Raw genomic sequence first — 15,347 nt, 5'->3', positions numbered from 1 at the left:
TTCCACGCTCTTCCATCTGAGAAGTTCTAAATGTGGCATAGGAAGTGAATGATCTGTTACCCTGTTCCATGGAGTAGTTTTTCTGTCAGGCACATCTAGTGGCTCCTGCACGACTGTGACTGCGGGCCTTTAGCACTGGGGTTGCTGGAGGATAGCAAGGAATGTGCTGAAAGTCCCCTTACTGAGTGACAGGTGTACTAATCTTTCTGCCAGCTGTATTTAAATTGAGAATTGGAGCACTTGACTCAAACGCATATTTATTAAGTTAAAATATATTTGCAACCTCTATTTTTTGGAACGAGTAAATGTTTCTGATGTTTTTTACTGAAAACAAAGTTAAAAGAAGTGAGGAATAAAAGTGTCCTGGTGATTTTTTTTTCATCTTTTGGGAAATTCGATTAGGACATTTGGGATATGGAAATGGCACGTGCTATTTATATGACAAACGCTGTGATTTATATGGGTACATGAGATTGACTGCCTTCTCGGTGGCTCCAGCAGGAGCCCCTTGGAGGCTACAAGGACTCCCTATTAAGCTGAGCTCCAAGTTGCTGATTTTCAATCAGTGATAGAAACACATGTTCTCTTTTCATTTTCTTCCCTCTTCATAACCTGTTTTCTCTGAGCAGTTGATTCAGCTGCGGCCTGACGTTCCCCGAGCCGCAGCCAGGACTGTGCATGGTTGCATCCTCCTAATAGCTAGGTAGATTGCCAAGTGTTTTTGTCAAGGAATAATGGTTGTGCGCAGCTCAGTGACCTCCATCTCCCTGAAGTCGTGCCCTGTGCAAGGCTGCCTGTCGCACACTGCTCTAATGCTGGCACTCCAGAAAAATATTGTGGCTAAGATGGGAGACCCTGAGTGTGTTTTCAAAGGGAAGCCCTGTTTAAATAAGTCATCCATATGCTGTACATCACTTTTATCGGCACTGAGATATCATCTGCACGCTGTCTGGATACACAGTCGAATGAGCATTGAGCTCCTCAATTGAAATCGTTCTGGCTCACAACACACAGAGCATCTACAGCTGCTCTTTGCTGGTTTGATTTCCCAGAGCTGGCCAAAACCTCATAGCATTCATCTGAGAATCTCGGAGTAGTCACCTTCTTCCACTGAAGTTTGGGATTTTTATCCCTGTTCTGCTTTCCAGAGCCCAGATGTCATCTCAGCTATCTATCCTTGTAAACAAGGAAGCACCAACCCTACCTCTTTTGTGTACAATAAGTTTAGGTATGTGTATCAGCAGGAAGTCAAGTTTATTGTAACGTTCCAAAACAGTGAGCAAGCAAAGACAAATTTATAGAAGTACAAAAGAGGTGCTATGTTGTTCACTGGAAAGGACTTGCTGAAGCTGAGTTAACTGGAAAACAGCAATTTATGGAGGAAAAACAAAGAGACAGAAGTAAGAAGGAGAATTAAGGACTGATTAAAGCCACGTAGAGTTGACGTGGACGGTCATTCCTTGAAATGCTTTTTGCTCAGTTTTCTCAGGACAATGGGAGCTCCCTGACGGGAGTGCTGCATGCCAGGGTGAATGTGAGTTGTAAAGACGGAGAGAGCTTAGAGCACGTAGGGACACTCTGAAAATGTACCCACATGCAGATGAGGAGCAACACATTCCCCGGGTTCCCAAACTTTTTGGCTGCATTTACAATTTAAATATCAAGAAAAATACAAAGATATCACTCTTTGAAAGCTGTTACTTTGCTCTCCAGAGGTGAAGTTTCTTCTCAGAAGGTCATGGTTTTCGTGCTAAGGTCTGGGCTGTGTGGAGCAAACAAGGTTACCCAGTCTCCCCGCACCTTGTCCCCACACCTTCCTTCATTCTGTTATTTCCTCTGTTTCATTCAAAAGCTTCAGCCAAGCAAATGTCTCACCAAGGCATTCTGAGTTTGTTTTGGTCCAGCGCATATTTTCATGACTGTCATGCTTGGAAGAAGCCTAAATTGCTTTATCTTCTCTAGGGATCAATGAATGCACTGAGACAGAGCAAGGTCTTGAGATGAGATCGCACTGTTCGGAAGGACAAGACACTAAATATCTCAGAGGGGCTGCTCACAAGACTCATCTGAGAGGCCAGCATGGGTCACACAACTCAAACCATCACATGGTAGGAAAGGGCATGCAGCTCATGGATGCACTGCTTTCTACAGCATTAACACACTTTAAGGCATTCAATCAATTTAATAAAACCATCCCGTAATTCTCATTAATGCTTACCCAGAAGAGCTGCTTCTTACCCTTAGATCCAAAGGCTAAGCAGCAATAATCCAGTCATGGTAATGATAACTAATGACTTTGATCTTCGGATAAAAGAGCCTATAGAAGTGAGAAAGTGTAACAGCACCGTTATTCGGACAACCTCAAAGCATATTATATACACTAATGAATTCTCCCAGTGCAGTCTGATGAGAAGTAATAGGAGGCAAATGTGTGAACAGCGAGAGAGGAAGAAGGGAGCTGTCCTCGTAAGGTGAAAGGGGAAAGCAGCAATAGGCACATGCACAATGTGGATGTGTGGGAGCCATGAAGTCCACAATGGCCCAGTTGAAGGAGTCTAGCACATGGGATGCTCTCTCCCCTTGGAGGAATTTTCTCCTCACTTATTTCTTGAAGCTCTCAATAAGAAGCTCTCAGGCTGCAGAGAGGCAGACAGAGGCAGGGAGCAGCTTTTCATCTCAGCACTGTTTCCAAAGCCTTTGAAAAAAATCACCAAATGGATGTTAGAAGGTAAAATGGGGCCAGCAGAAACACTGAGCATGTTTTCCTTTCACAGTTCTGGAGTTTAAAGAGATAGACATTTCTGTGAACATAGGGCTCTTCTAAAAGGCACTGGCTGGGAAGAGAGACCAGACTCAGTCCTTACCACTCCTACAAGGAATATGCTGTGCTCTTGTAGAAAAAAAAAAGAAAGTCTCAAAGCTGAAAATTGAGAAAATTTCCCACCTACCATCTTGGTCAAGTATCCCATTTTAAATCAAAAATGAAGAGAAAAGGAAGTGAAAATTTGGGAATATTGATAACATTGAAACCTTCCAATGCAGAAAATGATCTCCTTATGGAGAAGGTCTTTCTCTTCTCAAATTGGGAAATCTGAGCAGAGATAGATTAAAATAAATCAGAAAATAAATTCAAGAACCAAGGCAAGGACATCCTTGGAGAGGTCTGAACTGAGTTATTATAAGATTGACCAGAAATCTCAGGAATAGGGCTCTAAACTCTGAGCACATGTAGATGGCTAAAGAAAGATCTTGGCAAAAAAATGAAGAACTGGTAACATATAAACTGAAATATATTAAATCTTTGGGAAAAAAGGAAAACAGCCTTTCTATCAAGCAGATTTTGCAGAAGAAGATGAGGGAGGACGTGGGCATAATTGGCCATTGTTTAAAAAGAAGGATGAGTGCTGTTAAATTCAGGGCACCTGAGGTTGAGGAAGTTCCTTAGTAATGAATCTCCCGGGGCACTCCAGTGAGTGCTTCTCACAAAATTTTATGTTTGTCACCTTGTGAATGTTTCTCAGCAAAGCTAACAAATGTCACCTAAGTGAGAAAAACACATGAAGAGCCTTTTTTACAGTGAAATTTTTGCTCAAAGGCACGATGAGAGATGCTTCTCCTTGTAGGAAAATCTGGCAAAACTGCAAAATAGGGATGACTTTGCCTTTCACTGGAGCTGCCGAGCAGCCCGAAGTGAATGAGTGTTTCTCAGCAAGCCTCTGCCCAAACATTTATCCCTCAGACTACCTCGGATCACAACACTGAGAAGCACACTGTGCCTATATTGAAGAGGATTTCAGTGTACTTCTTTGGGTCTATTTGTTCTGCCTTTCAACCAAACTCTTATTTTTTTTCTCAGTATTTCACGTCATCTCTACTGTAGCTTTTTCTGTGGTTTTTTTAGCATCTCTCTGGGAGGGTTGGATGTATTATCCTGCAATTTTAGGGATAAATATGTCAGCAGCCAGTTCTGACTGCTCAGGGATGGTATCTCCCTCAAGTGAAGGGCAAAGCCCAGTTCTGCTCAGTGGGAGTGTTTTTATAGCAGGGATGGCACATGGATTCTGCTAAAGTCTAGAGGGTCTGGGTGCCATTTTAGTCCATGCTTGTGTGGCATTAAGTGCTTCCAACACCACACTTGGCTAATTGAGCAGGTGAGTTGCTGGTTGTGTGAGAGCGGGCTGCATTGCATAGCCATTGAGGACCACAGGAGAACACAACCTGCAGATGGCTATTGAGCTTGTAAATTACCTGCTGCTTAGCTGGGTCCACTTGATGCTGATTGAGTGTTTCAGAAGGGGGAAATGTGCAGAGAAGAACGTCACAGCCAAATTTCACCTGGTGACCAATGGCTCGTATCACCCACGCAGGTGAAGTTTATAAATGTGATTCATCCTCTTGTCCCCCAGCTGGAAAGTGAGTTAGAGATATGAAGCAAGCTACCTGGATCCCATAAAGTGGCAGGGCTTCCCAAGAAACAAAAGAAGAGCTCTTGGCTGCTTAGTCCTCTGCTTAGGCCATTAGGTACCTCTTGCCTGTCAAAATGCTAAGTGAATGTCTTGAAAGCAGCATGTAGCTGCTCCATGTAGTCATGCTGGTGCTTAACGCTGCAGCTATCACAGCTGCAATGGCAGGAGAACCACAAGTGACAAGATGCATTTCTAGCTAAGCAGGAATACTGATTTTAGAAAGAAGTTTTGCCTGTTACATTGAAATTGAAAAAAAAATCCAACATATTATGCAAAAGAAGAGGTGAAATTGTGGGGGAGTGGGAATACACTGATGTCCAACGCTGTTAGCTTAGATGGAAAGAAACAGTAAATAAACTGTGACATAATTAAAGCCTTCTAGAAATGCATGCTTCTGTTTGAATATGGAATATTCTGAGTATTTGCCGACAATATGTTCAGTCATTGCAGTATTTACTTCAGCAAGTTACCCTAAGGCTCCTTTGAGAAATGGCTGCTGCTGAGATTCTGCATTCCTTGTTGCCTCCTTCCAGCATTTTGGCTTTGGGGTTCAGATTTTTCCTTCTTTTTTTTTTTTTTTTTTTTTTGGTAACAGCATTGGACTCCCAGTACTGTGGACCCTCAGCTGTCTCGCCCTCTCTCACTGCTTAACCTTACCCACAGAGAATTCAATTTTTCGGCTCTTACTTCTACAGATCAGTCATGAGGTGAGGTGAGGAAGGAACAGTTGATTTGTAGCACTGAGAATGTCAGAGGAAAACATTCCCACCTCTGTGTGTGTAAGGGCTCTCTGGGCGCTCAGTGTTAAAGCAGTGTTGCACTCGGGACTCCAGACTCCTGCACCAGGAGGTAGGATTCAGTAATGAGTAAATATCAACTAATAAGGGCAAGGTAATTAATGATACAGCACAGACAGGGAAATGTGCGTTATAATCTGATTTCGTGACAAGTGGTAGCTCGTTCAAAACTCGGTAGCACGGCTTAGTGTAAGAGGATAAGAGCTTTGCAGATGTGTGCGATGGGTGTACCCAGAGCTGTTCCCAGCTCCACGCCCCCACCTAAGTTTGTTCCTGTGGCCATGGCTATTCGCAGACTTTTCGAGTAAATCCAGGGTTCATATCAGGGTTGGAGATAAAATGGTGAGACCAGTCATTCAAGATGGTCTGTGACACACGGGAGAAGCTAAGCTCATTTGTGCTGATGAAGCTTAATGCTGAAAATTTGCTAAGAGCCAAACAGGAGCAAAACATTCGTAACTAATCCACTACCAAGTCAGCCCTCAGATAGACCCATGAAATTATCTACAGTCGGTATCAAATTAGTGAGCAGTGTCAGAGATCAGGGGATCTGTGTGGGCAGAAGACCAGAAGTGGGTTTGACCCACAGTCAGCAGAGCAGGCGTACAAGAGCTTTTCTTTCCACAGTTCTGCATTAATTCATTCAGTGACAAATATGTCAGTTGACAAAGTGAGCCGTTATTAGAATAGAATGTAACAGCAAATCTGGGAAATCCTCCCAAAGCAACTATGGCTTTAGAATCCCAGATTTGCGTTTCTAATTAAAACGCTGTCAGTTTAGGTGTAATTCTCCATAAGAAATGGATTTGATAAGGGGGAAGGGAGAAGTGGAAGAGGACTGAGATGTTGCTTGAACAGTTTTCCCTTGATGTTTACTTGTATTTTTCTGATTACATTGTTAATGTTTTTTTTTAAAAATGCATGATGCTTCTTCTAATAAGATGGCAGTGCACAGGCAAACTCCTGTCATTTGTTCCTACCTTGTGCAAGGGGTGAGATCAAAGAGCAAATTGTTTGATCAAGGATTGCATTTTGTTTAAGAAATAAGAGATTATAGCTGCGTGATTCTCTTTTTTCTGTGAAGAATCCATCAATGCTAAGGCTAGAACATGATAAAAATCACTGCATGGGAACAAAGGGAACTTGTAATTCTTTTCTGTTTTCTACTGGCAAGATGATGTTGCTTTTGCGAGGAGAAGTGAAAAAGAAACATTTTGCCTAAGTGAGAAAATGAAAATGATTAATTTCATCTTGGTCATTTCCAGTTTTTCCATTACATAGATATAAAATAATACATTCCAGAACTACCTTCTAAATGATATGTGCGGTAGGTAAGAGTTCAGTGTATTATAAAAGCTGAAAGAAGAGCGTGAGTAATGAGAAAGGAGAAACAAAATTGTTTACTATGTCAAAATTATGCCTTTCAGAAATGAAACATTAAGTCAGAAAAATGCAAAGCTTGGATGGACTCGAACCAACCATTTTCAGAATGCTACTTTTAGAGGCCATTTGCAACCATTATCTTTTCATTCTAATTGAGAATATTAAGGTTTAATTTACCATTTCAGAATTTTCCACTGTACTGCATTTCTGGTTCCCAGCCACCTATAATTTTAAGTAGATTGTACACTATGGATAATGAGGGCAGAGTATTTACTACCTGTTTCTGCAAAAGTGCTGTTAGAAAAGAGTGCCCCCATTCTTGCTATTGTGAGGGACAGGCAGAACTCTGAGTAAATCTGGGAGAGGATGGGAGATGATTTTAGCAAGCACAGGCAGGGCTAGAAGGAGAAACCAGGAGGTCTTAATTTGGGCTGCATAAGAAAGAACAGTATGGGTGCAGAGGAAATTATATAGATTGAAAAATGTACAGTGTAGTCTATCTAGCTGTTTCATGGCTTTCCACATCCCAAAATTAGCCAATTATTAAAGCCTCTTATCACTGTTATCCTTTCTTATTTTAGTCTGATTTTTTTAGATAGTGCTTTTCTCTGGCATTACTATGGTAATGAATGGGAATAAGCCCAAAGGTCAAATAGACAAATTTAAACATCAGAGCTATGGCGTATCTTTAAAGTACTAACCAGTATGTTCCATCTCACCTTAGCTCTATAGAGGATTGACGCACTAACTCATTCTGACTTGGCAGAGAGCTGATTGCCTCCATGTTACCCTTGGATGAGTACATAGATATGTAAATTCTCAATGCTAGGGGATTTAAACCCCATACTGCCCATTGGTGAAGGGAAATGAAATTTGCTAGGTTATTTTCTGTTTCCTAATTGTGGATTGAGATGTTCAAACTTTAAAAGTGACTTAAAAGTACAAGGTATATCTACTCCTCTGTGACCTCTGTTACTAGAGCATAAACATAACGCTAAGTCCCACTGGCTTTCCACCAGATTTTAGCTCCCAAGTGTAGAAGTTACTTCTAGAAATGGAACATCATCTCTTAAATTACGAAGGCACTTTTGCAAATGTGTCCCAGGATGGGAGCGCTGCTGTTCTACCACTTGATCTACAGGGATAACAAAACAAGATTGCAATGGATGTCTTTCCAGCCACTTACTGTTGGTAAGCAGTAGTGGGCGTTGGCTTAAAATCTGAATAGGAGCATGGTTATCCAAGGAATCCAGTTTGTCCTGTTTAACCTGTGTCCACTGCTGTTGAGCCATGGAGATGTTGCATGGGATCACATCTGCTTGTGCAGTGTTTCATCGTGACTATTCTTATATTTCCTCTTGTATTTCACTAGCCTCCGGGAGGCTCCCCCAGCAGCCAGAGCTCCCTTGTGTTAGATGCTGCACAGCCATGGAGTGAAAGGACGATGTCCTTAAGAACCCTTATACTAAGTGATTTCTCTGCTGTATGTTTACAGCAGTTTAAATTCACAGCTTCTAGCTTGAAGTCAGTCTAGCAACGAGGGCAAACATTGCCCATTAGCAGTGTATGCAACACAGAATTATGCACATGAAACCTTAGCTGTGCTGGCAGTCACAGCAAGCTGTTTATCTCCTTTCCTCCACTGTCTATGAGGTTGAGCACTCACCTACCCACAGCATCTCGTTTAATGAGGAAAAGTGACCAGCACTAGCAGTAGACAGAGCCCAAATGAGACAGTGCATGATGGGGCCACACATCCTTTCCTGACTTGCTCCCATGGGAAAGAAGCACCTACCCCTCTCCCTGCTTCCTCAGCCCTTCTTGTTGCTCCCCGTCTGAATACCCTATAGTTACTTTTTCGTGCTGTCAATGCCAGGTGCGAGGCTGGGAAGCATAAGCCATCTGCAGCTGACAGCAGGCAGCCCCCGTGGGATAAGCCAGTAATGAATACTGCTCGGATGCGGAGGGTCTAGAGGCAGGAATCCGGCTGCCTGCCGCTGAAGGGATTGAAACAAGCCACAGAAATATCCCAGCTTCATCAGGAAGGAAAGGCTGCATAATTTGCAGCTGGAGATGAATGTGATTATTTGCCATGCAAATGGATTTTGCCAGCTCAAAGTGGCCTTCATCAGCAGAGATTGTTGTATCTGACATTATCCGGTTACTTTTGTTTAATGCCTCTGTGCCTTTTCTGAGCGCTTCCTTCCCTAAGCACACATCATCCAGACTAATTAGAGACAGGTATTTTTTTTCCTCTTCCCCATCAATCCGAAGACGTGTGAGCAGAATCCATAGCTGCCTCCCTCTCCGATCCCTCTCCAAACACGAAACTTGAGGTAAATATGTTTGCGCTGTCAGCCCTGCGCTCTGGGTATTCTCCGCAGATGGTGACATTTACTTCACCTAACTTCAGCTCCTTGAAAATTTGCTGTCTTGTCCAACCATGTGATTCTGGTTCTTTCAAAGCTCAGTAGAAATAGAGCTCTCCAGAGGACCTCCTTCCACCTGGGATGGATGGGGGAATTGTGCCCGGGGGGTCCCTGTTCATCTCCATGGGTTGCTTGGTGACATCTCTCTTGGAGAGCTGAAGATAGGGTGGAAGAACAATGCCCAGCTTTCTGCCTTTCCACAGCACCCAGCACTCCCACAACAACCTCCAATACTTCTCTTTCTGGCAGCAGTGGGGAGGCATAACAAGAAATTAATCTGGAATTAGGGACTGTCAGTCTGCTCAGCCATGTTGCTGTGGTCGCCAACCAGGGAAGAGATTTTCATGAGACACTGCAGGACAGGGTATGCAGCATTGGGCTTATAGCTGGAACCATGCCTGTGGGCTGCAGACCTGAAAAAATGAGTGCTTTCCACTCTGCCCCGTGTGCTGTGAATGCAAGCGTGGGAGCTGATGCCTGCTTTCTGCTAGGCTGTCATCTCAAAAAGTTTGGACTACTGAGCTTTCGGGGTGGGTTGATCTAAGTGAGGGGATTACCTGATGTCTGAAGGAGCAGCTCTCAGTGCATCGGCAGTGCTTCAAACCAGACTGGACAACTAGAAGGTGTGAACTCTCTAAGTCTTGCAGCTGGTGGGCTGTGTGGGCTTAGTCTCTTTCCAGCTCTAATTTCAGTGATTAGCAGTACGGGATTCTTTTCTCACTGGAGCAACGGGGCACGCACGTTTGTCTGTCAGGTTGTGTTAACCCATGGTAAGTCCCAGCAGCTTCACACAGACCCAGGCACAGCATGGCGTGTGCTGTCATCAGCCGATCTGGTGCCCTGAGCTGGAATGAGAAATCTCCATTACCATCTGATAAACCACATTTCTGGGGATTGACTCAGGTCAGCAGAAAAGCAACACTAAGACATGGTCTCCCACAGAGAAATGAAATGTTTCTCATGGACAGGACCTCCCTTGTCAGGCTGTCTGGCTTTATAAAACAGCAGTGTAAGTTATCCTCTGATGGCAATGATGCTCTGCATGTAAAGAAGGAGCGTATAGATAATTTAGGCAGAATGCATGAATTGTGACATGGCTCTAAAGAATATCTTTTACTCCTAAATATGATTTGAAAAGAATCTTAATATAAATTAGTGCTTTCTTGACTTATCTCTGTAGCTATCCAGTGGTTACAGATAATTGGGTATTTGATTGCAGCAAGTGCAAGATGCTTAGAATTTAAGGCATTATTAGAAACATCTTGTCTAGCCCTCTACTGAGAACAAACCAGAAAATGTTGGTAGGCAAATTATTCGTTAAGGCTGTGGCTCCTCTCTGAGATTCAGCATCTCCTGTAGAAAAATGTGGAGTTTTGATTTTTAAATTCAGGTGATGGAAGAACTGTCCTGGTGATCCCCACTGGTCTGTGTATGTGGTCTAGCAGATTGTCCTGCCTCCCTAACCCTTCCTGGTAGCTCTCTCTAAGTTTTATTATTAATGTTATTAGGTTCACTGAAAGGAATTGAAAATCAACACAAATTTGTTCTGTTTCTTGAGGATATTTTTTTTGGCTGTGAAATTTTTTGCTTCCTCTAATTCTATCAACAGCTTGAAAAGTAGGTTGAGAATTGAGTCAGAGCCTTGGCTTCCCTGGAAGTAGCTGGAGAACATGACTTAAGGAGAACATCTGGGTAAATGAGGGGGCTGCAAGAGCAAGCTGCACCTTTTGGACCTTCACATCCCTCCTGTCTGCCTCTCCCTGTGTGTGCAGGTCTCTCTCCGGCCGCATAGTCGGTGGCGTCTGGTGGTTCTTCACCTTGATCATCATATCCTCCTACACAGCTAACCTGGCTGCCTTCCTCACAGTGGAAAGGATGGTTTCTCCCATCGAAAGTGCAGAGGACTTGGCCAAGCAGACAGAAATCGCCTATGGAACCCTGGAAGCTGGCTCCACTAAAGAGTTTTTTAGGGTAAAAAGGAAACTTTAATGCAAACATTTTGCTTAGCTCCTTGTTGGCAAGTCTTCCAGGAATGTCCTCTCTCATCTTCAGCCCAGGTCTGTTTTTCTCTCTTGCTTCCCCTTGCCATGTTAGCACCTGCTGAGCTTGCCCCTAGAACAGCAGAAATCTGTTTTTCTCATGGCTGCTGACGGCTGGCAGTGTCTCGAGAAGCACATGTGATATTCTGCAACTGTAAATAGAAATGTGGAATATCTGTGTGCTTCCCCACACTACAGGCATCTCCTAACTTCCAGCTTGGTTAGCCCTTGGTTTGATCAATAAAATCACTTGCCACACACTAATATCCTGCCCTTCCTGCAGCAAGGTGGTAGGGTTGACCTGGGTGCAGGAAATGGCTGGAGGTTCATTCACATCCTGTTACATTGTTTGTCTTCCTTGATCCATCTGCTCTGTGGGTAAGTGTTCCGTCTCACCTGGAAATCCCAGCTGGCACCCCAACCTCTGTTAACACTTCTGTTGGGTTTGTGCTGTCCTACGCAGCGATCCAAAATAGCAGTGTTTGAGAAGATGTGGACATACATGAAGTCAGCTGAACCCTCCGTTTTTGTGAGGACAACAGAAGAAGGGATGATCCGGGTGAGGAAGTCGAAAGGAAAGTATGCCTACCTCTTGGAGTCCACCATGAATGAGTACATCGAGCAGCGGAAGCCCTGTGACACCATGAAAGTGGGAGGTAACTTGGACTCCAAAGGCTATGGCATTGCAACGCCAAAGGGGTCTGCACTGAGGTAAGTAGCTTGGATTTGGTTTCCTTTGCCAGCCCACCCAGCAAATCAGTGTATGCACACAGATCAATCTCCATTGCCATGTTAATCATGAAAGCTTGGGGCAACAAGGTGGGGGAAGTGAGGGGAAGGGGATTACGAAAACTTTGTTACGTGCAGGGAAGTAAAGTGCCATTGCTGCTCAGTGGGAGCACCTAATCATTCAAGCCCTGCATTTAGAAACTGGATCTTGTCAGATCCACTTGCTATGAATGTGTCTGCTGTATTAGGTGATGGCAGGGGGGCTGCTGTGGTGTAACCATTGGTTTCACAGAGCATTATCTGAATGGGGCGCTCATCCTGTGCCATGTGAAGTGCAGAGCTTTGCAGAGAGTGATATAACCCTGGATTGGATCCATGCTTGCAGAGGGAGCTCTGAGGGGAAAATACATTGGTGGTTCCTAAGAGGAATTGCTATCTGGGAAGAGTGAGAAGCCAGTTTTAAAAACTCCTGCAAAAAGTGCATGTTTTCATTTACTGAATAATCCAGAGTCAGATTTTGGCAAGCACCAAATGTAAGGCCAGAGGGCAGAATTCCTGCATTTCTGAGCGCAGACCTGCAGCTCTCACATGCCTTTGCCAACAGTCATGTGAAATATCTTCAGAGACTTTCCTTTTAAAAGGAAAACACTTGAAAAGCACACACCCAGATTTGAGTTAATAGCAAAGCTTGGGCACTGCACACAGCCACACTCCTAGCCGTGAGCTGGCCACCTGCAATGTGCATCATGCCAACTTACCTGCTCCCAGCAGCACTGCCACAATCTGCAAACTTGCATGGTGATCTGAATTGCACTGGAGGTGTGGTTCCTTTCAGCAATGCAGTGCAATGCAATTTCTTCATGTTGCATTCATGAGGACTATGAGTTTTAAGGGTTTAGTAGGATCAGTAAATCCTTAGATGTCATGGCTCTAAGTACTCCGATAGATGGTCCAACTGATTTAGTTATTTATTAAAGGTGTTTTGACCAAAATACTTTGACCAAAATCGTATGTGTGACCTTATGCTTGCTTGTGATGTAACCCAGTATGGAGACAATTAAACCGTGATCTCTGGATGATCTCAGCAGTTAGCTGAGACTTCGCTGATGAATTTGGCTGGTCACACAGCTCCTGAGCCAAGGCCAGCCCAAAGAATGAAAGCCATGCCAGCTGGTAGTGGGTCAAGCCCAAGCATTTGGGCTACTTCATTTTTTAAGTCAGGCCAAATTGAAGTCAGCACTTCCCATATCAGCAGTTGCTGGAGGTATCTTCAGAGAAGTTCATGAATGCAGTGCAGGTGGTCCAGAAGGTGATTCTTGCACCCAGTATGGTTCAGGCTCTGAAGTGCCTTGGAGCCCTGTAAAGAAAGTGGATCTGTTCTCATAGTTTCGAGATGTTTTCCATCACACTCTTGCCGTTGTTTGTTTTCTGTCTTGCAAATATGGAAATTAGGATGCGGATCTCATTATTTTTAAAGAGCAATCTTGTAACCTAATTTTTATATTATAAAAACAAACAAACTGGAACATCCTACCTGTCTTATAATTGTTGGCATGTGAAGGAGCCATTTATCATAATTCCAAGAGAAATAAGAAAAAAAAAAAAAGGAAAGAAAAGTGCATCAGTCATAACAATTTTGCAGCTCCAAGCATCCCTCTGCTAGGCATGATTCCAAAAATTCCTAACATTTCTTCTTGTTTCCTCTTCTTCATCCCAACTGCATGTAGAACAAATATCTTATGGGCCTAATGGCAAAGGGGAAATGCTTGATTTTCCATTCTATGGTGTTTCTTTGGAAGAGTTGCTGTCAGGTTTTGTCCCATCATGTTTGTTTTGTTCCTGTTGTTTTAACTGTTTTAATCTTAGTTGTTCCATATGGTCTTCATGTAGTGTCTGTTTTCCCTTTGGGGTCCTGCATGTGAGAGATTGCCCTGAGCAAGGTGACATTCACGAGGCGTCTGTATAGCACAGTCAGCATGTCTCTTACACAGGCTTCATCTTCACTCACATCCATCCACAGAGTAAAGGCTCTGAGCCAGGTTTGGAGGTACATGTGAGCCAGGCCTATTTTAGATTGTTGTTTAGAAACTGGGCTGCATTTTGACTTTTGCTGTGACCTATCACTTTTGTAGATATGCAGGTTTTCCTGGGTTTAGTATAGCTGATTAGGAAAGGATCCCAGTGAGATGCTAAATGAGAGTTCATCTTCTTTTTTATCTTACTCCTACTTGAGAACAAAATGCCAGGATATTGCCACTGATGTGTGAAAAGAAGGTTTCCAAAAACAGAAATAATTATATGAGTTGTAACGGGTGCAAGTGTCCCTCCTAGGCCATCAGTTAGTTTTCTTGGGCTGCTGGAAGAGTTTTTTCCCCCTAGGTAAACCTGGCTTTGAATATCTTTTGATTTTCAGACATTACAGTTTAGTTGCATTAATCGTGGCTGAGAAGGGCAGTGATGGGAGGGCAGACGTGACACTTTCCAACACCAACATGTGATCCTGTCTCACATGAGATACTCATGCATCTGCAAAATCTATTCACTTGCCTGGTAGAAGCTCTTCTCCCCTGCTGGAGAGCGGAAAGCCAAGTCCTCCAAAAGAGAGGAAAGAAAACTCAAGAAATCCAACTTGAGTCTGGACTCAAGGAGTAGGGAGGTTTTGGAGATGGAGACAAAGGAGAGCAAATTCTTCATTGCAGCCAGCCTGACAGCAAAGTTCCCCAGAAATGCCATGAATGTGAGTTGGTTTTTGTAGGGCCTGTGAACAAACTCCAGATGTTCTCTGTTAAAAAAAAAAAAAGCACCTTAACATCTTTTTTCAGGACCCCAGACCTCTAAGTCTTTCATCACAGTACTCTCAAGATGAAGTACTGCATGATTTACGTACTCTCCATGGGCTGAAGAGAAAGACGGTTTCACGAAATGAAGCCCCGCAGGAGCAATACCATACCATGCTTAGGCCACAGCCCCAGAAATCTTATGGCTGATACCGCATTCAGGAAAACTGCAATGCATTTTCTTTTTAACAACTTGTGCCCACACAGAAGCTGCAGTGTATTTTGGCTCATTAGTGAGCTAATCTTTTGCAGATGGTTCAGACATCGCAGTGCTAATTAACCTGTATTCTCTTTAAGAAGACAGAAATAATTGTGATTTACTTAGTGTCAAGTTATTTCTCTAGCTACACTCACATGTTTCCATTGGCTTTAAGTGCATCCAAAGGTAGACTCTGACCATGGTACTGTTACATTAAAAAAGGGAAAGGTATTCAAATCTACACAATCTTTGCCTTCTCTTGGACTGGTAGCGAGTTTGACTGCCTCTGGATTTTGCTTTTTGAAGGCTGGATTCTGCCTGAAGGAGGCTCCCAGTCCTTGTGAGGGCTTCAGTGCTCGGACAGGAACCCAACAGGCAGAGCCTCGCGGGCTCGTGGAGGTCAGCAAATCCCTCTTGCTCACAGCCAGGCTTTTTGAGAATTGCAATGTGAAAAACAGCCCCCTTGGT

General features: G+C 43.5%; 1 protein-coding gene across 6 annotated transcripts in view; it reads left to right on the top strand.

The window, feature by feature from the left end:
• GRIA1 (glutamate ionotropic receptor AMPA type subunit 1) overlaps positions 1 to 15,347 on the top strand; it is a 169,978-nt gene that overhangs the window by 140,940 nt on the left and 13,691 nt on the right. For 5 of the 6 annotated variants that reach the window (XR_002442802.1, XM_021410520.1, XM_021410522.1 and 2 more), the window contains exons 12-13: positions 10,848 to 11,046; positions 11,578 to 11,825. Coding sequence is in view for 5 of the 6 variants with exons in the window: in XM_021410520.1 (XP_021266195.1) it covers positions 10,848 to 11,046; positions 11,578 to 11,825 (447 nt within the window). In the remaining variant the exon portion in view is untranslated. Of the gene's footprint in view, positions 1 to 10,847; positions 11,047 to 11,577; positions 11,826 to 14,665 lie in introns of all 6 variants that reach the window. The other variant, XM_021410523.1, reaches the window with a different exon arrangement.

Source organism: Numida meleagris, chromosome 12, assembly GCF_002078875.1.
Source record: "Numida meleagris isolate 19003 breed g44 Domestic line chromosome 12, NumMel1.0, whole genome shotgun sequence".
Taxonomy (NCBI): Eukaryota; Metazoa; Chordata; class Aves; order Galliformes; family Numididae; genus Numida; species Numida meleagris.
Note: the sequence above shows the minus strand (reverse complement) of the source record. Positions and strands in the feature narration are given on the sequence as shown.